Source organism: Danio rerio, chromosome 19 (assembly GCF_052040795.2).
Source record: "Danio rerio strain M-AB ecotype USA chromosome 19, GRCz13ab, whole genome shotgun sequence".
NCBI classification, from domain to species: Eukaryota; Metazoa; Chordata; class Actinopteri; order Cypriniformes; family Danionidae; genus Danio; species Danio rerio.
In genome coordinates, this window is record NC_141039.2 from 13,366,440 (window position 1) to 13,394,039 (window position 27,600).

General features: G+C 35.0%; 1 protein-coding gene across 2 annotated transcripts in view; it reads left to right on the forward strand.

Moving 5' to 3' along the window:
• grhl2b (grainyhead-like transcription factor 2b) overlaps window positions 1-25,586 on the forward strand; it is a 57,634-nt gene extending 32,048 nt beyond the window's left edge. The window contains exons 9-16 of one of the 2 annotated variants that reach the window (XM_087293762.1): window positions 3,201-3,359; window positions 5,978-6,035; window positions 10,219-10,358; window positions 10,835-10,872; window positions 13,892-13,983; window positions 15,822-15,907; window positions 19,949-20,013; window positions 23,026-25,586. In XM_087293762.1, the coding sequence (XP_087149888.1) occupies window positions 3,201-3,359; window positions 5,978-6,035; window positions 10,219-10,358; window positions 10,835-10,872; window positions 13,892-13,983; window positions 15,822-15,907; window positions 19,949-20,013; window positions 23,026-23,140 (753 nt within the window). In that variant the 3' untranslated portion in view covers window positions 23,141-25,586. The remainder of the gene's footprint in view (window positions 1-3,200; window positions 3,360-5,977; window positions 6,036-10,218; window positions 10,359-10,834; window positions 10,873-13,891; window positions 13,984-15,821; window positions 15,908-19,948; window positions 20,014-23,025) is intronic. The other variant, NM_001083072.1, reaches the window with a different exon arrangement.
• Window positions 25,587-27,600: the final 2,014 nt, after the last annotated feature.

Sequence of the window (27,600 nt, forward strand, 5' to 3'; positions counted from 1 at the left end):
TATGTAACACTTTTATGTAATTACTTTTTAGTTGCAAGTTGCTATGTTCACTAATCCATATTGTGTTCTGATGCATTAGAGTAGGTTAGAGTAATCAGAAAGATGCCAGCAAACTGGTGACTATCATTGATTTGCATTGCATACTCATCAGTGCCACATTTTCTCACATTTTCTGCTGCTTGGAAGTTTTTCCTATGCCATCTAAGTGTGCAGTGTCAGTTTTTAGGTCAGTTTTCTTTCATTAGCATGCTTCACTTAACGATAGCCTCTTTCTTGTCCTCTGGCATTGGTAATGGCTGATTATATGAAACTGTTAATAACTAACCACGTAAATATTTAGCGGGCAAGACTGTTTCCAAGGAGGCAGAGGCTAAAAAGAATTTTTGCAAATGCAATTGTAAATAATCAAAGATTGCATTTGAGATCAAATTGAATCTTCCTTAAATATAAACTGATATTTCAAGTGGAGAAAGAAGTTTTCTGTGCAGAAAAACGCCTTAGTTTTTAATGTGAAGTCTGAAGGTTGTTTCTGTACAATCAGTGGTACAGATAGACGTGTCGAGGCAGGTACCTGTTTTGCGTGTGTAGGTGGCGGGTGGGTGAAAAACAAGCAGCACTTTCAACGGTCAGGACTGTAGGTCAAACCGGAACAAGCCGAAAATATGAATATGGCAGTTCTTATACAGAAGTCTGGTAAATGTGCATAAAGATGCACAGCGATAAACCTGCTTTGCATATCATAACAGCACTGTTGTTAATTGCAGTTTCTTTGTTTCTATTTGAAGAGACCGTTCACCAAAATGAAAATTCTGTCATTTGCTCATTCTCCACTCGTTCCAAACCTGTTTAAATTTCTTTATTCTGTTGAACAAAAGCAAATATGTACTGAAGTATGTTAAAAAGAAATAAACAGCCATTGATGTTGGTAGTATTTTTTTTCGTTCCTACTATGGATGTCAATGGCTTCTTTTTTTCCAACATTCTTCAAAATATTGTTTTGGTTCAACAGATGAAAAAATTCATAAATGTTTTTGAGATTACAAAAAAATTATATAAATAAAAGAATGAAATAGATATCAGATAGATCATAGATTTGAAAATGGACATTATTTTGTATAACTTCAAATTAGTAATGGATACGCTTGACAGCTATACTCTACCCTACTTTTTTAACATTTGGATTCACATGGATTTTTCAAATCACACAATTTTTGTCATCAGTTACAAAAGTCACTATGCCAGATTTAGTGATTTTGTCTTGATTAAATCTTGACTTGTCGTGAGTAAAAATGTGCCAGACTACACATTGCTTCATGATCCTTCATCCTGTGACTTCTATGACGAGCGTTATTTCCCAAAGCTGTTGCTATAACAATATTTCTTATCTTAATTGAATATTTTAAACAGTATTTCAATCTCAATAAACACTGATGCTTGCTGGCAAATAATCTTCATTATGTCCTTGTTATGACATTTATAGTATCAAACATGTATTTGCTTTTTATTATTAAGATGTTTTCCTTTATATCTAAATGTAGCCTATATTTTCCAGCCATGGCTTGCTAATTAAACACTCCCTCACCTTAACTTGCCACGAGTGAGAGAGAAAATGAAAGCACATCAACACCATGGAAAAATCAAATGCTCAAGAAAAATGACTTATTAATGACTAATTAAAATGACGTATTAATGACGTATTAAAATGACGTATTAATGACGTATTAAAATGACGTATAAATGACATATTAATGATGTATTAAAATGACGTATTAATGACGTATTAAAATGACGTATTAATGACATATTAAAATGACGTATAAATGACGTATTAATGATGTATTAAAATGACGTATTAATGACGTATTAAAATGACGTATTTATGACGTATTAAAATGACGTATAAATTACGTATTAATGATGTATTAAAATGACGTATTAATGACGTATTAAAAATATTTGCAAATATATGACAGAGGTATGTGATACATCAATAACATTGAAGCAATAATTAAATAAGCGAAACAAATCATCACCGCACAGAGTAGCCAAGTGGATGGGCACAAACCAAAAAAATATTTGAATATTTTTCTTGGAAAAAAAATCTTTTTGAAACAAATTTCATTTGGTATAATTTGTATATTAATTTTAATGTATTTTTTGTTGGTCAGCTATTTATTAGATAAAGAAAAATAACGAATAACATCTGAGGTAAAGTGCTTCAAAACAAGTCCACTATTTGCTTCAGCACCAAAACACAAACTGGTTTGTTAAATAAAATAAAATCTAGCCTAAATGAAATTAAAGTCAAATATTCGCAGTTTCAGAGAAACTTATATTAAACTGTTTTCATTGTTAATGACAAAATCATCCATTGCCAGTGAGTTTTAATTTAATTAGTTTACTCAGGTAATTTGAATAAGCATGTCAGGCTTTTACAAAGTATTAGTAGTACTGAAGTGTTTCCAGATTACCTCTGAAGAACAAACTCAGTTGAAAGGCTGAGAGAGCTCAGAAACTCGTTGTGAGAATGGAGATGTCTGCATATTTGTGCCAGTCGTTCAAATAAAATTGGTTAAAACACTTTAATGTTTTATTGAGAGAAGTTAAAGTTTGCATAACAAATGATTGATATTATCCACCTGAGACCCACCCATAAGTGAATATGCAGCCTTTTTTTTTGATTACCTGACCCAAGAATTAATGGCAGCACCCACAGATATAACTGAGAAATTATGTGCTTCTATTGCCCAGTGTCACCCACATTACGAAGCTCGTCTTATAGATTGGGGAAAAGATTACACATGCTAGACTTTCTGAGATGGTGTCACGAGGCATCGCTGGCATGGTTATTGGTTGTCATGAACTATGTCACATTACACAAAAAGAAATGGTTAAACCCTGTGTCATTACATCCATTTGTCATTTATGACTGCCCACGACACCCTACGTCAAGGAAATTGTGCCGAAATCGTGACAAAATCATGTGATCTGACCTGGGCTTAACACACACTTTTTGTAAAGCTGCTTTGGAACAATAATTATTGTTAATTAATTATTTTAAAAATGTCAAAGTTCTACACCAATTTAAATGTCAGTGTATAGTGCATGAAAGGACACTATTAATAAAGTAGTCAAATTGCTTATTACACAAGTTTTTTATGGGGAACTGAACTGCTTCTGCTTTCCTTTCTGTTTGTTAGATCTTCATCACGGTGAACTGTCTAAGCACAGATTTCTCCTCTCAGAAGGGGGTGAAAGGTCTTCCTCTGATGATACAGATTGACACCTACAGCTACAACAACCGCAGTAACAAACCCCTGCACAGAGCCTACTGCCAGATCAAGGTCTTCTGTGACAAGGTGAACCCTGACCTCGAACTAGATGACCTTATTTACACTTATTAAGATGCATTTTTGTCAGTCTGAACATAAGTGTAAAACATGGTAAATGTTTGAGCTTTCAACCACTACCAGAGGCAGTTGAAAATGTATTTGATTAGTTTAGTAAACAAACACATATGGAAAATTTTGTTCATTTAGCCACTAAAGACCTACTGACCTAATTTGTAAATATCATAGGAAGTGTTTTTTCATGCACAAGCCAGATTGGATTTAAATTCTACTGTCTGAATTAATAACTTTAGTTAAAAAAAGCTTTCAAAGGCATCACATATATCCTTTCATCAGCACTCATTCTATAACAATATTCAACGTAGTTTTGTAGATATCAGAGCACAAATGAAAGCTGCTGCTTTCTGCACTTTACTCTTTCTTTGCATTAATGTGTACGTTAAATGTGAGACTTTTTATCAATTCTAGATAAAAAAAAACTTGAGAAAGTTCATACACTGCCCTCCCTCAAGTGGTTGGATAAAAAAAGTGGCATTAAAACACCAGGTTTAAATAGGAATGTTTTAATAAGTCATCCAATAAGTCCGTAATGTCATCCACACTTGCAGTTAAGCTGCATAATTAGGGTGACCACATGGTTATTGTTTGTTTGCGGGACAGCAGATGCAATTTTCTGAGACAATGCAGAAAATGTGGAAGAGATTGAATTATTTTGAAACGGCTTAAATAATAATTTGCATAACATTCTTTTAACATGGTATCCGGAGTCTTAAAAAGTCTTAAAATGTCTTAAATTTTAAAAACAAAATTTTAGTTTCTAAAGATTTTGTGTCTTAAATCATTTTTCAACAGGTCTTAATTTTCCTCTGCCCAAGTAAAGCTACACAATCAGGCCAACATTCATCCAATCACCAACAATCTATCCTAATCCATCCTTCTTAAAAATATTTAAGTTTCTATTTAAGTTTTTCATTGCAAAGAGATACAATTTACAATAGCTGTTCGAATTATTTTACAGCAATCCCTCCAAATAACTCTCTAAATCCCAGGGAAAGAAATCTAAAAACAGTTACACAGTTTGTCATTATAATAACAGAGCAATATATCCTTTTATGTTATATTCCATTCATACAAAACTCTTTACAAAAGCAAGGGAAAGTAGACATTATATTTATAAATAGGCATGAAACTTTAGGATTTATTACAGAAAAATCATTCGGTTGAACAAAAGTCATACTCAATCAATTTGAGCCAAAAACCAACAAATATTTACTTTTGATTATTTATGTAATTCCCTCTACAATAAATATACTTTTACCAATGTTAAACTTGTCATTTTTTTTTGTCAAACAGAAATATTATGTTGAAAAGAGAGAATACAACTAGAGTTTTCATGTTTTGACACATTAAAGTATGTTGCTAAGAAATAATTGCATTTGTTGACAAGACAAAAAAAAATAAAAAATCCATTGGCCTAACCGGGCCATTAGAAATAATCTTTTGAGTTTAGCCCTTTATAAGTCTAAAATGTAATTCGTAATGGACTTAAAAGGGTCTTAAAAAGTCTTATATTTGACTTGATGAAATTTGCCGAAACCCTCTTTAAATCACCAATAAGTTTGTTACAGTATTTGTGACAAGCACTAAACTCTAAATTAATTTGATACTTAATAGTTACTAGTCGGTATAATTGCCTTGGATTTAGTGCATCTTGATCTTTTACCAACATTACAATATTATGTACAAAATGATCTACAATATCTCAGTAGTTTAACAATACTGAACTTTTTTTGTTGCCTTTGGAAGCTTTAAGCAGGATGTTTGTGTGCAGTCAATGATTTTTCTCTCTGTTGATAGAATATGGTGGCTGCATATTCTATCTATAGCTTTTTAATGTGATATATGTGTAGTTTGAAGGCAGAGAAATGCATATATAATTTAAACGTAATGTGCGGTAATGTGTTTTGGAGGACTATTTGTGATCTGATCACTGCAAACACATTCATACCTAATAAAACTGCTTTTCGTTGCATTGTACTTGTACATGTGTAATGACAATAAAGTTGAATCTAATCTAAAACCTGGCTGTATTCCAGTGTAAGGGTGTGTATGTGGAAACAGTCATGGAGAACTGTTATGATAGAAACAATAATGCAGTTCCCTTGAGATATTTCCATTGGCTGTTGGATTATTTTGGAGAAATAAGATATATAAGGAACTGTAACGTCCATTTTGTTCACATAATCAAATGATTAAAAAAAATGGTTTTAAATATATTCCAAAAATGAGATAACTTCTTGAATTTGTGTTAAACACAGACCTTATTTTGTCAGTTCAATCAAAATCCCATTCACAAAATCCATTAACTTGAGGACAGTGAAACCAAATGAAACTCATTTTGGCCTGGAAAAACATGTCATTCCTCAGCACTCCATATGCTTCATCACCTATATAATACACAGTGCAGTAATCTACAGCTTTACTGGGTCAGGTGAATTCATTTAGACGTCATTGTGTGCTCTTGGTCTGAATCTCCATGACTCTAGCGCCACCTTGTGGTCATTACAGACATGCTAGTGTTTCTAATTTCTCTTTTCTGTATGCCTTTCTGTCATTCTGTGGCTCAGGGAGCGGAGAGGAAGATCAGAGATGAGGAGAGGAAACAAAACCGCAAGAAGACAAAAGGTGTGAAGCACATTTCCTGTTCATAAACATAAGCTTTAAAGAACACACAATGTGATTTCCTGTTTTGACATATTTCCAATTAAATGATCGGCTATCATTTGAAATAATCAAGCAGCTTATATTTTACATGTTTGCGGGAGTTAGTAACATGATTGGGTAGAAGCTTTTGTATTTCTGGATGAGTCACCATAATTATTATCACTATGTTCAACTGACATCATATCTTCAGGAAAGAAAGGACGCAATTGGACAATTATGGTCTGAAAAGTATGTGACAAAATAAGTGTAATCAAGAGGCTTTAGTTACATCACAGCTGTACTTTATCAATTTGTGGCTATTAGTAACATACGATTGGACTGAAGCTTGTGGGGTGCAGGATGAGTCACCATTGTTATCATTAATTTGTCCAACTGACATCTTCTTATCAGGAAAGAAAGGAGACAATTTGGACAATTACAGACCCCAAAAATACGTAACAAAAGTTTAATTAAGAGGCTTCAGTTAGTTTGGATGGAAAAATCTGATGAGATTCTTTAGTCATAAACAGTCAGGATTACGAATGGGTATAGAAAGTCTGGGCTTTTGTTGGAGACAATGTGGAACCTCAATGGCTAATCATTATCACATTTTTTTGAGTTCGCCCCAAAATACAGATTTTTTTGGTGTGAAATAGCTATTGAAATTAAAAAGATAACTGGAGAAGAATTGGATTATTCATTCATTTCATCATATCTTGAAATGAGAGAATTTGTTCGAGCCTATGAGAAATAATAACACAACTGGAAATTAATTGTAAAGGAGATACACTTTATGGAGACACTCATGTTTAACTTAAGACTTGACACAAAAAAGTGTGACACCTTGGGAAAAAGTATGACATTGCTAGGGCGACACGGTGGCTCAGTGGGTAGTGCTGTCACCTTACAGCTAGAGGGTTGCTGGTTCAAGCCCCAGCTGGGTCAGTTGGCATTTCTGTATGGAGATTGAATGTTCTCCCTGTATTGGGTTTTCTCCGGGTGTTCTGGTATCTACCTGCCGAAACCCTCTTTAAATCACCAATAAGTTTGTTACAGTATTTGTTACAAGCACTAAACTCTAAATTAATTTGATACTTAATAGTTACTAGTAGGTGTAATTGCCTTGGATTTAGTGCATCTTGACATGCTACCAACACTACAATATTATGTACAATATTATCTACAATATCTCAGTAGTTTAACAATACTAAACTTTTTTTGTTGCCTTTGGAAGCTTTAAGCAGGATGTTTGTGTGCAGTCAATGATTTTCCCTCTGGTGGCTGCAAGAATGGATATTTGAAAAAACAACAGTGTACAATATACAGCTTTTTGATTTGATATATGTGTAGTTTTAAGGCAGAGAAATGCATATATAATTTAAACGTAATGTGCCGTAATGTGTTTTGGAGGACTATTTGTGATCTGATCACTGAACACATTCATACCTGATCAAACCTGGCTGTATTCCAGTGTAAGGGTGTGTATGTGGAAACAGTCATGAAAAGACAAAGACATGTACTGTCGATGAATTGGGTAAGCTAAATTGTCCGTAGGTTATGTGTATATGTCCTAGTCCTTCAGGTTGTGGGTTTGAGCATAGGGCTAATAATTCATCTTATAAAAACTAGTTACTCGCAGCTAAACATCAACTTCCATATAAATGGCCCTGGGAATAAGTATGTAAGTATGGCATTTCAAATAATATACATCAAATGTATTTTGATTTGATACTGTAATCAAACCCTATGACATAGGTGTCCAAACTCAGGCCACAAAAAAAGAAACAAAGCGGTTATGTTTATTCATTTCGCAATATATGTATCGCGGCCCAAGATTTGATGTAGCTAAAGTCTCTTTATTATTTAAGAAAGAGAAGATGAAAAGAAGGAATAAAGAAACATAAAGGGAACAAAGCGATTTATTAGAGGGCAGGGGTGTTCAAACTCGGTCCATGAGGGTCGGTGTCCTGGAGAGTTTAGCTCCAACCTTAATCAAGCACACCTGAAGCAGCTAATCAAGCTCTTACTAGATAGACTAGAAGCTTCCTGACAGGTGTGTTGAAGCAAGTTGGAGCTAAACTCAGGATACTGGCCCTCCAGGACCAAGTTTGGACACCCCTGCCCTCTGATAAATTGCTTTGTTCCCTTTTTTGTTTCTTTATTCCTTCTTTTTTTTCCTTTTGGGCCGCAATACATATATTGCGAAATGAATATCATTTGACCAGATGATTTGAATTATTATTTGGAAAGATTTTATTAATTTAGATTATTGATCTAATATTGTGATATTTTATTTTTCTGCGATAAATATTGCGATATAAATACAGTTTCAGACGATAATTTGAATAGCTTTGTTTGACGGTTTTCTGGGGAGTCTACCAGTTTTATGTTGAGAAATTAAATAATCACAATGCAACAAAAGCTTTTCTTACTTTATTTTGTCTTGTTTCTAGTCTGAATATCAAAAACATTCTGAGAGCAAGTAAAAATATTGTTTCGTTTTAAAAAAAATAAAGTGTTTTTTTTTTGTTTTTTTTTTGCTTGTTTTAAGGAAATTATCTGCCAGTGGGTTAAGCGTAATATTCTTTTTCAAGTTTTTGCTCTGAAATGTAGATGTTTGGACTAGAAACAAGACAAATACTCTAGAAATGTTTTTTTTTTTTTGGCATAAATCATTCATTCATTCATTTTCTTTTCGGCTTAGTCCCTTTATTAATCTGGGGTCACGACAGTGGAATGAACCATCAACTTTTGCAGCACATGTTTTAAGCAGCGGATGTCGTTCAAGATGCAAGCCATAACTGGGAAACATCCATACACACTCATTCACACACATACACTAAAGACAATTTAGCCTACCCAATTTACCTGTACCGCATGTCTTTGGACTGTGGGGGAAACTGGAGCACCCAGAGGAAACCCACATGAACACGGGGAGAACATGCAAACTCCACACAGAAACGCCAACTGACCCAGTCGTGGCTCAAGCCAGCGACCTTTTTGTTGTGAGGTGGTCGTGCTACTCACTGCGCCACAGTGCAGCCTGCAGAAATCATATAAAGTCTATATAAATAGAGTGATTAAATACATTTCTGTAGCTTCTGGGCAATTATAATTCAGACTGGACATTGCATATCTTTGCGATGTGACTATTGCGGATACACACGTTGTGCAAATTCTACTAATTTAGATCGACTTACATGATCAAGTCTTTTTTTGTGCAGTGTGTCTGCATGAATTGTGAAAAATTATTCATTCATTCATTTTCTTGTTGGCTTAGTCCCTTTATTAACCCGGGGTCGCCACAGTGGAATGAACTCATCCAGCACGTTTTTACACAGCAGATGCCCTTCCAGCCGCAACCCATACCTGGGAAACATTCACACAATGGACAATTTAGCCTACCCAATTCACTGTAGGGGAAACCGGAGAACCCGGAGGAAACCCACACGAACGCAGGGAGAACATGCAAACTCCTCACAGAAATGCCATCTGAGGTTTGAACCAGCGACTTTCTTGTTGTGAGGCAACAGCACTACCTACTGCGCCACTGCGTAGCCTGTGAAAGAAAATAAATAAATAAATAAATAAATAGATAAATAAATAAATAAATAAATAAATAAATAAATAAATAAATAAACTACTTCATGTTTTACATTATTCAAGTACAGAAATGAAACAATTAAATGTTAAATAACGTGGCCATCATGCATATATATTAAAAATGATCATATTTAATTACTTTTTTTTTATAATTTTTTTTTTGGTTTTCACCTTTATTGGATAAAAAAATAGAGAGAATAGACAGGAAAACATGGGGAGCAGAGAGAGGGGAAGGATCGGCATAGGACCACGATGCGGAATCGAACTCGGGTCGCCGTGAGCACCAGAGTGCATGTGTTAATGCCCTAACCACAACACCACTGGCGCTGACAATATTAAATCATTTTTGATCTTTAATAAATAATCCAATCCTGCGATATGACTATTACAGACACACACATTGCGATTTTGAAACTCAAACGATATATTATTCAGCCCTAATCACAGCTAAGCTTTACTAGTTTGTGGCAGTTGGTAACATATGATTGGACAGAAGATTGTGTAGTTCAGGATGAGTCACCACTGTTATTATCAATATGATTAATTGACATTGTCCCATCAGGAAAGGATGGAGGCAGCGGGACCGTTACTGTCCCGAAAAAATGTGACAGCACCCTCTTCAAAACGATGACTGATTTGGATGCCCAGCCAGTTCTCTTTATCCCGGATGTGCACTTTGGGAACCTACAGAGGGCAGGCCAGGTATAAGTCATTCTGAAACCCACACTCAATGACCAGATCACACCTTTTGTATATATGTGTGTGTGTGTGTGTGTGTGTGTGTGTGTGTGTGTGTGTGTGTGTGTGTGTGTGTGTAAAAAACCTCTGCTATTTTGCAGATGCTTAAGAAATGCTCTCAGAGTTTACTTCCTGAAGTCTAAAAAGGCTCATTAAAGAACTGTCATGAAGACCTTGGCAGTTCATTGTGTGTGTAATGAGACTGAGACTTATTAGAGAGCCACTGACCTTTCAAAACCTGACATGAAAGGTCACTGTTAGCCTCCTCATGAAGCGTGTGATTGTGTGTATCTTGGATACTTTGGTGACATTTGTTTAGTAGGAAGGATGTGTGCTGGGCTGGTCATTGTAGTGTCTGTTTAAAGGCTTCTTCTCAGTGTTACAGAGAGTATAAATGTTCACAGGAGATTCATTTGAAATCCATGTGCATCTTTTTGCAGGTATTTGCATTCAATACAGAGGAAATTGAATGTGAGGGGTGAGTTTCATGTTTTTCTTTTAGTATTTATGGTTTAAAAAAGAAAATGTTCTTAAATCACCATGAACATCGTAATAATCATGCTAAATTTTCATTATTGAAAATAGCTGGGTTCCCATTTTTCCTAAGTTCACAAAAAATGGGGAAAATGTGAATTAGGTGTCAAGTTAGAGTGGTTTACTGTAGTATTGGTAACCTAGTAGCCAACAGCAAACAAGGCAAGCATAATCGAGATATTTGGTTCACCATGCGGGTGTAATGTTCAAAGTTAGTTACCCTGTCATTACAAGTCTATAATAATATTTATAAATACAGTGGTCCCTCATTATTCGCGGGAGTTATGTTCTAAAAATAACTTGCAATAGGTGAAATCCACATCAGCTTTAATTTCTACAATTATTATAGCTTTTCACTTAACACTTTTCTCAGACAGACATTAACATTTTCACATGTTTCTCTCGTTTAAACACTCATGTAACTTCTACCTTCCTTAAGCATGTCCAGAAGTCCAACTTTTTTGTGCAATGGCTAGGATTTTCTTCTGCCTTTTGGGTGCTACCGTGGGTGCCTTTGACGGTGCAGAAGGTATTGTTGATATTATGGGGTTTTTTGGGGAGAAAACTTGCAAACACACAGTGCAGCACTTCAGAGTCACACTGCTAGGGCTCTATCATAGCTCAATGCGGCACAAGGCGTGACGCAATTGTTGTTTGCTAGTTTCAGCTCGGCGCAAGAGTCGTTTTGACGGTTTGCACCACGCTGTTAAAATAGCAAATGCATTTGCGCTCATATGTGCGCCCATAGGCGTTCTGTTCTAAGAAAGGAGGTGTGTTAAGGCGCATTGCTGGTGCGTTGCTATTTTGAGGAACTTTAATAGACAGCACAATAGACCAGATCAAAGCCGCTTTTTGTGCGCCTCGCTTAAACGTTGCTTAATACACACATGATGTACAGCAATACGCAAATATCTTTACAAATGAAAAATATTTAAAGGATTAAAATATTACAAAAATTATTATTTTCTAGTCTACATAAATATAAAAACCACTTCCTCCATGCCTTCTTCATCTCGGGGGGCTTTTTTAGTTTATTCATGACAATTTGCTTTTGTATAATTGTATTATTAGGAGTATTATTTATTATATGCAAATTTATATTTGTTTTATTTAAAACAAGCTTAGATATGCCCACCTGTCTGGTTTTAGACCATATGGGGCACAGCATGTGTATTTGGATATAACTTAGTTTTTTGACCACACTTCGTTATTATTGTTCATTTATTCGTTTGCTGGAAATTAGAACTGAATTTAGAAATAGTTTTGAAACAAATCTTTGTGCTTAACAAAATAAATTAATTATGTATAGGCTAATGGATGTCTGTGTGTACAACACGTTTCCCTATCCGCAAGAGTGAAAGTGAAATTGAAGAATTAGGATGCTCATCTCTCATTCTCACGCTGTACATGCTCCGTTTAACTGTTTTCTCGCTAGTGAAGTGTTCAGTTTTTCCACTTACAAAGTCTGCTATGTAAACAGCAAATGCTCTATGGTGCGATGCAACTGACTTTTAAAGGAAATGCGAGACTCTGATTGGTTTATTCTCAAAACACACCTATAACTCATTAAGAGAATAAGCTCAACCCTGTTAGACCATGCGCCACACGCAAAGCAGATTTTTCCATCCTTAAAATAGCAAAAGTGGATTCGGACATAACCTTAATGCTTTTGCTCCCTGCACTTTGCACTGGCTCGACAAATAGAGCCCCTAATGTTGGGATTTATGTAAACCTGGCAAGCTGAACGCATTTTGTACTGTACAGGAGACATGCCATGGAGGTCAGGACGCAGAACACAATGGACTGTAAAAAAAAGTCCAATTGCACAAAAGCAATCCGCGAGACTGCAAAAGGTGAACCACATTATGGCGAGGGACCTCTGTAAATATTTTTGCAAATTTACAAGGAATTCTATTTGAAAGTTTGTGTTCTCATCACTTGTTTTTCATGAGGATACTTCGTAATGTGCATCAGCACAGCAACGGAAACTCAGCTAATAAGTGGTGCTAAAAAACTTTTTATCTTTATGTTACATTGCATTTTGTCCAACTGAAAATGCAAACTTTCAAAAACTAGTATACAGTTGCAAGTTTTAGAAAATTCTACTATCAAAACTATTAAATTATAAACTATTAACTATGGCATTGTTTTGTTTAAAACTAAAACTGGGATGCCATATTTATTTTTGTTTGTTTGTTTTTTGTTTTACATTTTTAAACCCCAACTACTGGCCCGGCATTTGGAATGCAGCACTTATTAGATTTTTCCAATTATTGTGAATGGGAATCATCTTGATTATGCTCACATGTACAGTGCTCAGCATATATAAGTACACCCCACCCAAATCTCTCTTTTAAATTCATATTTTTAATAGGAAGTTATACAATATTATATGTGTGCATATATAAATCTGGAGCTTATCTAACAAAATAACGTACGATAACGGTCCAAAAACTAGTGCACCCAAACGTATATGTTATAGAAAAATATTAAAAATGAATTTAAAAAGAGGAAAAATCAAGGGAAGCAAAAACATTGAAAAATTTTGTTGAAATTTTGTAGGTTGTATCTTTTTCAATATTTAGCTAGAATTTAATTGTATAATTTTTCAATTTTTAAAATATGTTTAGTGACTAAAATATTATTTTAATAAAAATATCTGTTTAATAAATCTGTTTTGTTTAAATGCACCAAAAATACATTGCCCATATACACTGTGAAATGGATACAAATAATCATTTTCAAAATAGGGTGTACTCAGTTATGCTGAGCACTGTCTACTTAAAACTTGAAAAAATGAAAAGGCACAAACAATTTGAAACAAATGGCTATTCATTTCCTAGAATTCATGATTGCATCAAAAAATTGTGTTCAGGTGATTGGCATGAGATGGACTGAGGAGGAAATCTGCTCATCTGATTGCTCAGAGAGAATCATGATGTCACTTTGTTTGTTTGTGTTAGGAGTGTGCTGGTGAAGAGGATGTTCCGGTCATCTGAGGAAGACTTCTGCCCACCGCCACATAAACAGCTCAGAGAAGACACACAGAAGAGAGGTCAGGCCACAACACACACACACACATACACACATTTACTGTGCTAATGTGTGGCTTTCAAACCAATCTTGATGGAAAATAAAACTATTTTACAATGTCAGTTTTGAGTGAATCAGTTAGGTATTAATTATTATTGTTAGGAAATTAAAAATGGTTCTTATATTTATGATTTTTGCTATTTTATAGTTTTAAAGAAACTGTGAAACCATTTTGTTCTTTAGAATTCTTTGTTTAGAAGAGAGTTCAAAATAACAGCATTTATTATTATATATATTTTGTTAAAGTATAAATGTCTTTGTTTCAACTTTAGTAAACTATTTAGACAGAACTGTGTGTAGGTATAGTGTGTCCACAGTCATGTTGGATGAAAATAAGTCTCTTTTTTTAAATTGCCTGTCATTAAAATAGGATCCAAATCCCTTCTATTTTGAGACCCACCACAGCGTGATGTAGGAGTGCGGTTTCAACACCCAAAAAAATTATTGACAGCCATGCGCTTACATGTCACCGTAGTAACAAGTATAATCATATCAACAAGACAAGATATGCGCAAAGCAACTAGGATTAAAAGATCAGTTGATGAGTGATCATCAATCATCATCACACGTGATCAAGAATGGGTTTTACAAGTTTAAAATCTTTTTAAAACAGTGCATGTTTGTAATAAATTACAGCAATTTTACCATCTTTACTTTATTACCACAGCCGCATGTCAGTACAATTATAAAAGAAGACGCTTCTATCCTGGTTTTGGACGTTAAATTGTTTATTTTGTACATTAACATAACGAATAGCTATACAGCAGTGGATATTGTCATGTATGTGTCATCTGCTGTGCAAAGTTTAACAGTGCAGAGTTTAACGTGTGCGCTGTGTGTGTCCGCTGTGTGTGTGCATGAACTTCGCAGAACTCATCCCAGAAAGGCTTGATTTAACTTCACAACAAATACATCAAATAATCATTGGGAAATTTCTTACTGTAGTATTTCTCACAGACTTTACGTGGGATCTGCTTCCTTCATGTCTGCTGTTTATCTGACCGAGACGGAGACACACTGACAGGCATATGGGAACGGTGGGTGGGGAGAGCTAGCACTAAAGGCACAGGCAACATAAACAGCTACAAAGTGGTCAGAGCAGTAAATTTCAATATTCTGAAAGGTATAATTAATTATCTGATTGGTGTTTGAGCTGAAACTTTTCAGACACTCTTTAGAGACACAGAAAAAAAAACTGTATCTTAAATCTTGAAAATGGGGTAAAATAGGTGCCATTTAACAACTAAATGTCCTTTATGATCGTTAATACATTTTGAATGATACTGCATTACAATTCCCACATAATATGAAGCAGACCAATATTTTTCAACACATATTAATAATAAGAAAGTTTTTTGGGACACTGAAGACTGGAATAATAACTGAATTAAACTAGATCATTAAATTTAATAAGAAACATTCAACATTCAATAAGAAAATAGGCATTTTAAATTCTTATATTATTTAACAATTTTACATTTTAAATGTATTTTTATTTTAAAAATGCCACATTGAGGGACAAATTAGGATAAAATAGCCTTTTAAAAGCTTCAAAAGTACTGATATTTACAGGTATGATTTTTAGTAAATAAATAAAGTGTCACCCTTAACTTTACTCATAAACATATCTATTCAAATTCAATTAAATGAAATTCAAATGAATTAGCCACCAACTGACCAAAATGCTAAATAGTTTGTATGGACTGCCATATGAAATTGTGTTGGTATTTTTTGCTGTACTTGTATGTCAAGCTCAGTGGAACTATGATTCAATTGAACAAATGTGTGTCTGTTTTGCAGTGCTGTTGTACGTGAGGAAGGAGTCAGACGAGGTGTTTGATGCTCTGATGTTGCGGTCGCCCACTGTCAGAGGACTCATGGATGCAGTGAGTATCTGCTGATGTTGGGAGTGCTCTACTCTAAAATACTTAAGCATTGCAGAGGTTCTCAACTTTGCTGGCGTTAAGGGCCAAATGTCCATCACATGATATACAGGGGGCCACTTATATAAATTTGAACGTTTTTTATTTATTTCAAGAAGATTTTAGAGACAAAGCAAATATTGCATTTCAAAGGAATATGAAAAAACTATAACTATGTTAATTTATCTTAATAAGCACATAGCATTACTGATATTTACAATAACAATTACTTGTCTTACAGTTTAACATGCAGTTAAAGGAATAATACACTTATATAAATAATGTGAATGGAATGAAAACAAATAAAATACAATTGAATAATAATATAAATAATATTATTCATTTGTTTAAAAAAATACATTTAAATCAAGTACAATTATTGAAATTAAAAAGGTAATTAAAATTAAATTTCTACACAAAATCAAGGACACAAAATTTTATCTGTCAGACCCATATTGAAATGATTTCATTGTGTTTTTTTTACTAATGAAACACCTGAATCTGCATACCTTTCACAAGTTCTTTAAGGGTGCTTTCACATCTAGGCGTTTGTTTTGAAACCCTGTCTCGTTTACGAAGTTAGCGCGGTTCGTGTGACATATGCGAAACCCGAAATCCTCTTTGATCTACACCAAATCTATCGTTCCGAGACTGCCTGAAAGAAATGATCTTGGCTCGATGTCCGTGGGTGTCAAAATAAAGTGCAACTTTTCGCTATTAATGTCTTATTGCTCATCATTATAAATTAAAATAACAATGTATCTGTCTGTGGCACTTAACCCTGTATTTGTTACGAAAATAAACCCTGAAACTCTGACCAATGTAAGGAGAGTTTACTCACACGTGACTTGTTTTACCTAATTTGGTCCATTTAGTAGTGTGAAAGGGAACCGCACCAAGAACAAAAATAAACATTGTAACAATTTTAATCCAAAGAAAATTGATCTACAGGGGTGAAAGCACCCTAAGATTTGCTTGTTGTTCACTTGTAGCTGCTCTCAGTCTGTCAGATTTTGGTCAGTTAGATGGTGCTTTAACTTTATAATCGCCGAGGCTGAGAAGGAGCTCTCGCAAACAAAGGTAGATCAGAAGAAGGTCAGGAATTTCTGAGCACACTGAATTAGTGCAGGATATGTGTCTTTTGGAATAGAAGATCCAAAAAGGGTCAGCGCTTTGTTCCTTGTGCCTTCTGTCGAGAACGGTTTTGTGCTGGTCATCAAGTACAGCTCTTTTGACACCTAACTGGAGATCGCTGACTGACACTGATGCAAGGGCGTAGGTTTGCACCTGACATTGGTGGGGACTGGGGACGAGTAGCCAAGGGGGGTCAGCATGCGTGTAGCCAAGGGGGGTCAGGTGGTTTGAAAGACCAACAGTTGGATTATTATTATTATGTTTGAATTTATCTTATTATTCAAATGGATAAATTCTCACTGAGGAAGGTTGAATGCGCCGGCCAGTTTGTTATTTGCCTAGGCTTCAGTTTTTAATTTAAATCAAGTTTTAACAGATTTCCCAAAGAAAATTATGATAAAAAATTGTCTTTTAAAAATAAGTATATTTACATATTTGAAGAGTTTAGATGCAAAAACCTCTAAATGCCATTTAATATTTTCTTCTAAAATTAGCATTTTTCTCCAACTCCTGTGTGTGGACTCTTTTATAGTGACAAATACGTTCTTTTCATTGCCGTTAAAGTGAAATAGCTGAACATAAATATACAAGGCTGAGAAAAATGCTCATTTTACATGGCATTTAGAGGTTTTGGCATCTGTACTGTACTTCATTTCTTTTTTCTAAGAATTTAAAGTCCTAATTTCTAGTTCAAAGTATTTTTATTATTTATAAAACTGTAATAAAATTTACAGTTTAAATGTGTAAATAAAGCAATTTGACAAATGGTAGGAACTAGTTTTGATAGATCAAAAAGTGTAGTTGTAATAACTATTCAACAAGATTATCCAGCAAAAATTTGTTCTTAATATGTCACTAAAATGTATTATTTATACCTCAATTAAACAGAAAATCAGGTGAAAAACTGCAAAAAGGTTCAGTTTTTCAGAAAACAAATAACCCCTTTCAATAAGCTGGCTACAGGCCTGAAAGTGTTATGTTAAAAAATTGTTTATTAACTGATAAAGAGAGAGTTTAATAAAGACTTTCGTTCATTTTTTGTACAAATTAAACATGTATTATTAAAAGATGGAGCACAGGCTGTAGTTTTTCTGACAAATTGTTTCAACCAAAATTGGGGATGTTACTCTAAGAGATTAGGAGAACTGACAGGGTCATATACGTTTACATGTAGGTGTTTATTCTGCAGTTAGTTTTCAGGGAATATTGTTTACAGACTAGTCTGCTTTAACGTTAGACTCAACGTAAAAGCGGTGAAAACACTAGCATAACGGCATTATCATCTTGGACTCATTCAGTAGCGAACTTGAGTTTATGTGACTTACACTTTTCGTTGGCAAAAGCTCTTTATGTTAACCTCTTCTTGCTATCTCCATCCTCACTTGTGTGTCTGTCATACACCTCACACACATCGGGAAATTCCACCCGCGCAGTTGTTTTGGCGCTGTTTGTATCTGAAACTATGATCTGAAAGCAGCCACTCACATGACAGCAGGGAAAGGCACAACCAATCACAATGTTCACATGTGTTTGGGGGCGGTGCGACTGGAGGAGAGAACGTGATTTAACCCTTTCGGCATGTCTAGGTTTATACTGACAGCGCGATGTTTTTAAATGAATTAAATTATTGGTGGGGACATTTTGGTAGTTTGTGGATATTGGTGGGGACATGTCCCCACCGTCCACCCTAAATCTACGCCCCTGCACTGATGTATAAAGAATGTCACAATTAAACAGATTTTCAGTATATGCCAGCACAGGTTTCATGGCCTTGATGTCTGCGAACACTGCTGTAAAAGTTCAGTGAGGTATGGGCAGTAGGCTATGGGTGACAATGATCATGCAACGAACTGCAGAACAGGAAAGTGTGTTAAGTGGTTTTCCTTCAGTTGTTGAACAAATAGATCCAGTTTTGTTTCAAATGCCGAGACATTGTTGAACATCATCAGAAGAATGTTTTGCCTATCTCAAAGTTTGGGATTAAGTGCATTTAGGTGGGATGTTATATCTGTCAAAAATGCAGCATTGTCAGTGAACGTGTCTTTATTCAGAGTGACAGTAAAGTATGCTGGCTCTTCTCATGTAAAAACATGCGCACAGCAGAAAGTAGTCGCATGAAACTGCATAACACCTTTTCGCGACTAAGCCATCTGACCTCTGTATGCTTTGCCAAGTCACCGGATGCACCCTCACACTATCTACAAGCGATCGGAACTGTCTGTGTTTCAGTGCATGTGCAAGTTTTGTGTTGTTGATGTCGATTTTAAAACAATTTCCTCTAAAATAATCATTAATAATCATAATAAACTCATCAAGATCAACTTTGCAACTAATCTACTTTTTAAAAAACAATTACACACACACACACACACACACACACACACACAAACAAATATATATATATATATAATTTCATAGTTGATACTTTTTTTGCTATGCCTATTTTGTATTTTGTAGTATCACACTCGTAGCAGTGTGAAATGTATATAGTCACTGGTGGGGCCTGCATGAATATGACTGTGAATATGACAATAAACACTATAAATCTTACATTTTTAAAGCCGAATCAAAACTTACAACAGATTTTGACCTAATGTAAATAATTATTCACATCTATGTGATCAAATCTTATTGAATCCGGAAAAAAAAACATTTAGATAAATAAAATCTATATTTATCTATAATAAAAAGGTTTAAAATCAAATCTTTTTAATGTGAGGCTCTGATATGATTGATTTCAACATTAAATTTAACCCAAATAATCAAGCCCAATAATAAAAATGTCAACAGATTTTGATTTGTCGTAAATAGTCAAATCATTTTGGTGTTCTGATACATGATTAAATTGTGGTTTGTTTTTCATATCGACAGATTTCTGAGAAGTATGGTGTTCCCATTGACAGAATGGCTAAGATTTACAAAAAGAGCAAGAAAGGGTAAGTGACAGATGGTAAATGTATACAGCTGAAGACAAAATTATTAGCCCACCTGTTGTCATGGTCACCAGCTGGAGTATCCACACAAACACACAAGTAGCAAGGTCTTGTTTAGTTGTTACTGACATTTCTTGTTCACTGTTCCTGCCTGGTTTGTTTGTTTGCTTGTTTGTTTTGGACTGGCTGGATTTGTAATTGTTTGCTGCCTGCTTCCATACTTGCCTTTATTTTGGATTTCTCTTTGTGGATTAATCCTGTCATTTCCACCCTGATTTTGAAGGTTCTTTTTCAAGCTCCATTATGTACCATGTAAAATTGTAATTCTTTTATGAAGTTAAACAAAGGATCAAAAGCTTTTTACAGTATTCACTATTATATTTTTCTGCTCGAGAAAGTCTGTTTGAAAGAATAGTTTGGCTGGAAAAATAATTGCAAAAACAAAATTAGTAATATTACTAGTCCCTTAAGAAATTATATGTTTTTTTCCGAATGACTACAGAACGAAGCACTGTCGTCCAATAATTTAATTTAATCATTTACCACAATATATATATATTTTTTGCGGTAACAAATGGAACAGTATTTAGAACTATATGAGACGTGGCGCAACCACAATCTTTAAAATCTCTCCTTAAGTGATCGTACATCTATACCAGCTCTGCTACTCAACCCTCCAGTTTATTCATGTTGCTACCTTTGGGCTCTATTTGAACAACTCAAGCACAAAGTCTAAAGCGGATGGTGCTATTTATTGGATGGAAAAAGGGTTGGGCTTATTCTCTTAATGAGTTATAAGTATGTTTTGATGTGCATTAAACCAATTAGAGTCTCATCTCCCATTCCCTTTAAGAGACTTGCAAAGTGTCTCATTTGCTATTTACATGGCAGAAAATAAAAGTTTAAGAATAAGCCTTGACCATGGATTAAGGAAACAGTGAACGCACTTCAATGAAGACATCCATGTATTTAATGTGCCTTAACACACTTCCATTTCAGACCTGCATGCCCATGAATACACAAAGTGACACATATACATTTGCTGTTTAAATAACATGGCACAAAAGGTGAAAATGACGCCTGCGCCGTTATGAAAATAGCCTGGCATCGTATTGCGCTGGGTGTACACTACCTGACAAAGACCTTTTGTCAATTTCAGTAGAAATTAGTCAAGTTTGATGAAGGAAAAATCATGGTTTGGGGTTACATTTTGGGTATGGGGGCATGTGAGAGATCAGCAACATCAACAGCCTGAGGTATCAAGACATTTGTGCTGCCCATTGCATTACAAACTACACAAGATGGCAAATTCTTCAGCAGGATATCACTCCTTCGCGTACTTCAGCCTCCACATCAAAGTTCTTGCACGCAAAGAAGGTCAAGGTGCTCCAGGATTGACCAGCCCGGTCACCAGAATTGATCTTTATTGAGCATGTCTGGGTTAAGATGAAGGAGGCATTGAAGATGAATCCAAAGAATCTTGATGAACTCTAAAGCAGGTCGCACACCAGAAGCGCAGCGCCATGTATTTTAGAATTCTAAACATGGGTTTCTATCAGGATACACACACCGGCGCCGCAAGTCGGCGGCTGTCGGCGGCGCCCGGCGACGGCTCAGGACGCAGTTCATTTTTCAGCCGCGCCACAGAGCGCCATCTGATTAGTTTCATGTAAAATATCATTCGAATGTGCGCGTCTGGTGTGTGATACTTTAAACTGTCATGTACGCGCCGTGTCGCGGCGCCGATCGACGCTTCTGGTGTGCGACCTGCTTAAGAGTCTTGCTAGAATGGTTTATTTGCCATTCCAGATGACTTTATTCATAAGTTATTTGAGTCATTGCAGAAATGCAAGGATGCAGTCCTTCAAGCTCATGGGAGTCATACACAATATTCATTCCTTGTCCACTGCACCATGACTTCATATTCTATGCTGTACATTATTTCTGTTGACAAAACTTTTATCTAAGCAACGTCAGGCCTTAATGTCCTATTTAAACAATTTAAAATCAAGGCATGATCAGATTTTATTTTGGTAAAATAAGCATAATCTTAAAGCCTTTGCCTTTAATATTAGCCAGAAGGTGAATTTCCAGGACACATCCACAAATTGCGTAATCGTCACAGACCAGTGGTTGCTCAAAGGTGTTTAGACGCAAAAAGAACTCCCCAAAAAGTTTGCTTTGGTGAGCTGTTACGAACTGGAAACTACAAACGAACTTCAGTTTGGCTAGATTTTGTATAAAATTACATCATTTCAGTTCTTTTTTCGATTTGGTTTGAAGTACACTACCTGATAAAAGTCTTGTCACCTATCCAAGTTTTAGGAGTAACAAATAATAACTCGACTTCCAGTTGATCATTTGATATCAGAAGTGGCTCTGATACATCTTCAATGTCTCCTCCATAATCTGACCCCAAACATGCTCAATAACATTCATGTCTGTTGACTTGGCTGACCAATCCTGGAGCAATCCTTCTTTGCTTTCAGGAATTTTCATGTGGTAGCTGATGTATGAGGAGGAGTGCTATTCTGCTGAAGAAGTTGCCCTCTCCTGTGGTTTGTAATGTAATGGGCAGCACAAATGCCTAGCTGTTGATGTTGCCATCCACTCTACAGATGTCTTGCACACCCTCATACTGAATGTACCCCAAACCTTGATTTTTCCTTCACCAAACTTGACTGATTTCTATGAGAATCTTGAGTCCATGCGGGTTCCAAAAGGTTTCCGCAGTATTTGTGATGATTGAGATGCAGTTCAACAGATTATTCATCAGAAAAATCAACCTTCTGCCACTTTTCCAATTGATCAACTAGAAGTCAAGTTATTATTAGTTGCTAATACAACTAGGATCGACTACAAGACTTTTGTCAGGTAGTGTATACCAGGGTCATAAGTATGTTGTGAAAATCTTCTCTCTGTTAAACAGCACTTGTAAAATACTGGAAATGAACATGTTAGCATTTTTCTTCAACTGTATTGACAATGAAAAAACTCATGCCATCTTTATTGCAGGATTCTGGTGAACATGGACGACAACATCATCGAGCACTACTCAAACGAGGACACGTTTATCCTGAATATCGAGAGCTACGCAGACGCATACAAAATCACTTTAACGGAAATATGAGCACGGTTACAAAACCCTTCTGTCGTTCAGTCTGCTTAAGCTAAAAGACTCTAATCTGGTCAGATTCAATATCAACTGTCCATCGATTGAATTGACATCAGCAAAAAACGGACTTACCTCATTTTTAAGAGACCTCAAGTATGATTCGAAACAGTCACCACTAGAAGATTCCCTGCATGCCAAAAATGTCCACGGTTTTACTCTTCTACTGTTTCGAAAGTAAAACACGCCGGATTCCTCATCGACCATTCATAGGAATTCATGTATAGATATACTTACATCTCATTGGTTTTGATGACATAATCTTGCTTGAATTTCACTGGGATATTCCAACGGATTTCATTTAAGAGAAAAGGGTAACACTTTAGAATAACCATCCATTATAACTAGTTAATAGACCATTAATAAACTGTTAGTTAAAAGGTTGTAAATGACTTGTTAAATAAAAGTTAATAGTTTGTTAATTATTTATAACTGTGCCTTATAAATAACTAATCAATAACTTACGAGCTGTTAGTTAACAAGTTGTAAATGACTTGTTAACTGTATTTTAATGATTTATAACTATACCTAATAAATTATTAAGAGATCCTAAACAAGCTGTTAGTAAATTGCTTACTAAAGACTTGTGAAGTATCCGTTAATAGTATATATATGTTATTGGGACGTTATTCTAAAGTTGCAAATATTCATTTATTAACTGTTAGTAAATGAAGAATAGTTGCAACTAGAATAATGTCTCAATAACATACTTAAGCTATTAACTAACACTTAACTAATATATTAACTCACACTTTACAGATCAGTTGTTCATCGTTTGTTTACCATCTACTAATACCAGTGAAACTTTGTAGAGGAGCAAATGGATGGAACAAGTTCAAGCCACAGAAATTTGATGTGATACCTAAAATATAAAATGTTTGTATCTTAACCTTGTTCCACTCATAGGCTTTTCTGTGTGCTGTATTTTACCAAAGTAACTCCACAGATGAAATGTTAAACATTGTGTTTAATGTATAGAAACACATACTGAGCCATCACTTGGCAGAACAGAAGTATACAAGAATACAAACCCATGAGGTGCTAAACATGAAAACAAAAGAAATAACAAAAATATTTTATTAAAGTTCTACACAGTTTCACTGGTGTTATTAGATGGTTAACAACTGATCTGTAAAGTGTGACTTATTATATTAGTTAAATGTTAGTTAATAGCTTAAGTATGTTATTGAGACGTTATTCTAGTTGCAACTATTCCTCATTTACTAACAGTTAATAAATGAAGAATATTTGCAACTTTAGAATAACGTCCCAATAACATATATAAACTGTTAACTGATACTTAACAAGTCTTTAGTAAGTAATTTACTAACAGCTTGTTTAGGATCTCTTAATAATTTATTAGGTATAGTTATAAATCATTAAAATACAGTTAACAAGTCATTTACAACTTGTTAACTAACAGCTCATAAGTTATCTCTCAGCCATCTATAAGACACAGTTATAAAAAATTAACAAACTATTAACTTTTATTTAACAAGTCATTTGCAACCCATTAACTAACAGTTTATTAATGGCCTATTAAGTAGTTATAACTGATGGTTATTATAAAGTGTTACCGAGAAAAGAAATACAAGGCATCTTCATCATATCGAACATATTGAACAGTAGCAAGTGTCCATTTAAATTATAATTCACTGTATTATAATAATATGGTGTATTAATAATAATATAGTGTAAATTATAATATACTTTTATGCAGCCAAAAATAGGATTTGGGGAGTCTGTTGATCTGTGAAAGTGTCCAATACTGTAAATGTCGTTTTTTTTAACTTGTTTATTAAGTTGTCGTTAATATTATTGTTGTTTTTAGCTTGGTAGGATCTGGTTTATGTTCTGACTGACATATTTTCTGGTCTGCAAGTTGTTTTTATGTGACCTGTGCCATTTCAATTTTTCGTATATAGTGCAAAACAGGAAATATGCATGAATAACGGCATGTTATGAACTGTACAGCACTGCATTATCAGAATTGATTATTTTTTATTTCAAAGAAAGTTGAATTAGTGTGGCTCAGATGCATTTCAGCTATGATGTGTGCACACAGTTTTAATGTGAAGTTTTTGTGGTTCCAGTGGTTTCAAATGCAAACGATTTCATGACATTTCGGAGGTTTCTATACATATTCTATACATATGTAAACACTAACCAGCCAAAGTTTTTCCAGAAAGAGGAGATTTTGCTTTTGTCATTATTTTATATCATTTTTAAATAACCATGCAGTCTTACAGTCTAATTCATTTCTAGTGCTTGTGTATAGTGTGACATATTAGCTACAGTATAGTCCAAATGATATGTTTTAAATAATAATAATGTTATTGTCATGTAAAAGGGCACTTCGGAAAATAATGATTTGTGTGTAAATAAATGCTTTTTTATTACGTGATTTTGTAATTTTTCCTTTAAGTTGGCCACTTTTAACTTTGGGTTAATGACATTTTAAACAGTTTTCTACTCCGCACATCTGAGCCTGTATTAATAAAACATTTCATCTTGCTACTCAGAGTTTCACTAAATAGCAGTAAAGGTTTTTAGCTAGAAGTTTACTCTTAACATTGTTCAAAAAGATGCTGAGACAAATGTTTACTAAGGAATAGAGAGAAGTCTTAAAGGGCTCCAATTTTGATCTTTTAACAAGATGTAAAATAAGTGTTTTGTGTCTCCAAAATGTGCCTTTGAAGTTTCATGTCAAAATACCCATCAGATTATTTATTTTACCCTGTTGAAAATGTCAATGTTTAGCTCAGAGGGAATTGTAGCTGTTTTTGCGCCTGTTCCTTAAATTGTAAAAAACAAAACCAAAAAAAATGTGTTTTCAAACAAATGAAGACAGCACAAGTGAATGATTCCTTTGAATTATTTAGCCTGACATGTTTACTGCTCCAAAATATTATAAATATTTTTTGAAAATGAACAAAAAGATAAATTAATAAATATATATACACTTGAAGTCAGAATAATTAGCCCCCCTTTGATTTTTTTTTTCTTTTTAAAATATTTCCCAAATGATGTTCAACAGAGCAAGGAAATTTTCACACCATGTCTGATAATATTGTTTCTTCTGGAGAAAGCCTTACTTGTTTTATTTTGGCTAGAATAAAAGCAGTTAAAAAAATTTTTTAAGTCTAAATTATTAGCCCTTTAATAGTCTACAGATCAAACCATCATTATCCCAGTTAAGCCTTTAAATGTTTAATACTTTAAGCTGTACAGAAGTGTCTTGAAAATATCTAGTAAAATATTATTTACTGACATCATGGTAAAGATAAAATAAATCAGTTGTTAGAGATGAGTTATTAAAACTATTATGTTTAGAAATGTGTTGAAGAAATCTTTCTCTGTTAAACAGAAATCGGAGAAAAAAAATAAACAGGGGGCTAATAATTCAGGGGGGTGAATATTTCTGACTTCAACTGTATAAATATTGTTTTCAAAAGGGGGAAAAAGTTTTATTGTTATTTTTTACCCAGACATTTAAAAAGAATATATTTTAGAGCACCGTCAGAATCTTATACCGGCCCATGCCAATCCACCCACCTAAAGTAAGTTCTCCCTGCCCGCTCTTGGGACATTTCTCTTCAGAGAAGGATAACAAAGATATCAGGATAATCCAAGCAAAATAGAAAGGACTCAAGACACAATGAAACAGAAACCCAATCACAAATACCACAGTGAGATGAATAAGCCAAATACAAATGCCATTACTACGTTCACGCTCATGTGCACACACATAAATGTGCTTTTGCTGTTTTTGCTCATCTGCTCATGGCAAATGATGAGGATGCCCACAAGTACATATGCTGCAGTATAGAGATCCATTATGATATAATAAACCTGCCACAACGTCCACAATCTGGGACTCTTGTGTGATTGAAGTGTCTGTTTATGGGAGAGTGTCGCTACAGTGCAGTGTACTCTGTATATTTAGGACACGGGAACCTGATTCTCATTGATCTTGCACTTGTGTATCGGAGGCCAGCTAGTGTGTGCTGTGCTGGTAAACCTCACTCGTCTGACCTCTAAAGGTCTAGAGGCCATGTTCTTTAGCCTCCATGCGGGAGGTCGCCAGTTCGATCCCAGCTTGGAGCTGGTTGGGTGGCGTAGGACTGGCAGGGTTACATTGGTGCCGTGACCCGGATGGGAGTGAGGTTTAGGGGGGTGAGTGTAACAGAGGCTAGTGTGTGCTGTGCACGTAAACCTCACTCCTCTGACCTCTAAAGGTGCTCTAGCGACAGACGCTAGAGGCTATGGTCTTTAGCCTCCTTGTTAGAGCAACCGACTCCCATGCGGAAGGTCGCCGGTTCAAATACCAGCTCGGAGCGGGTTGTGTGGCGTAGGACCAGCGGGGTTATACTTGCACCGCATATAAAGAGGAAAATATATATGAAAATATCTTGGGG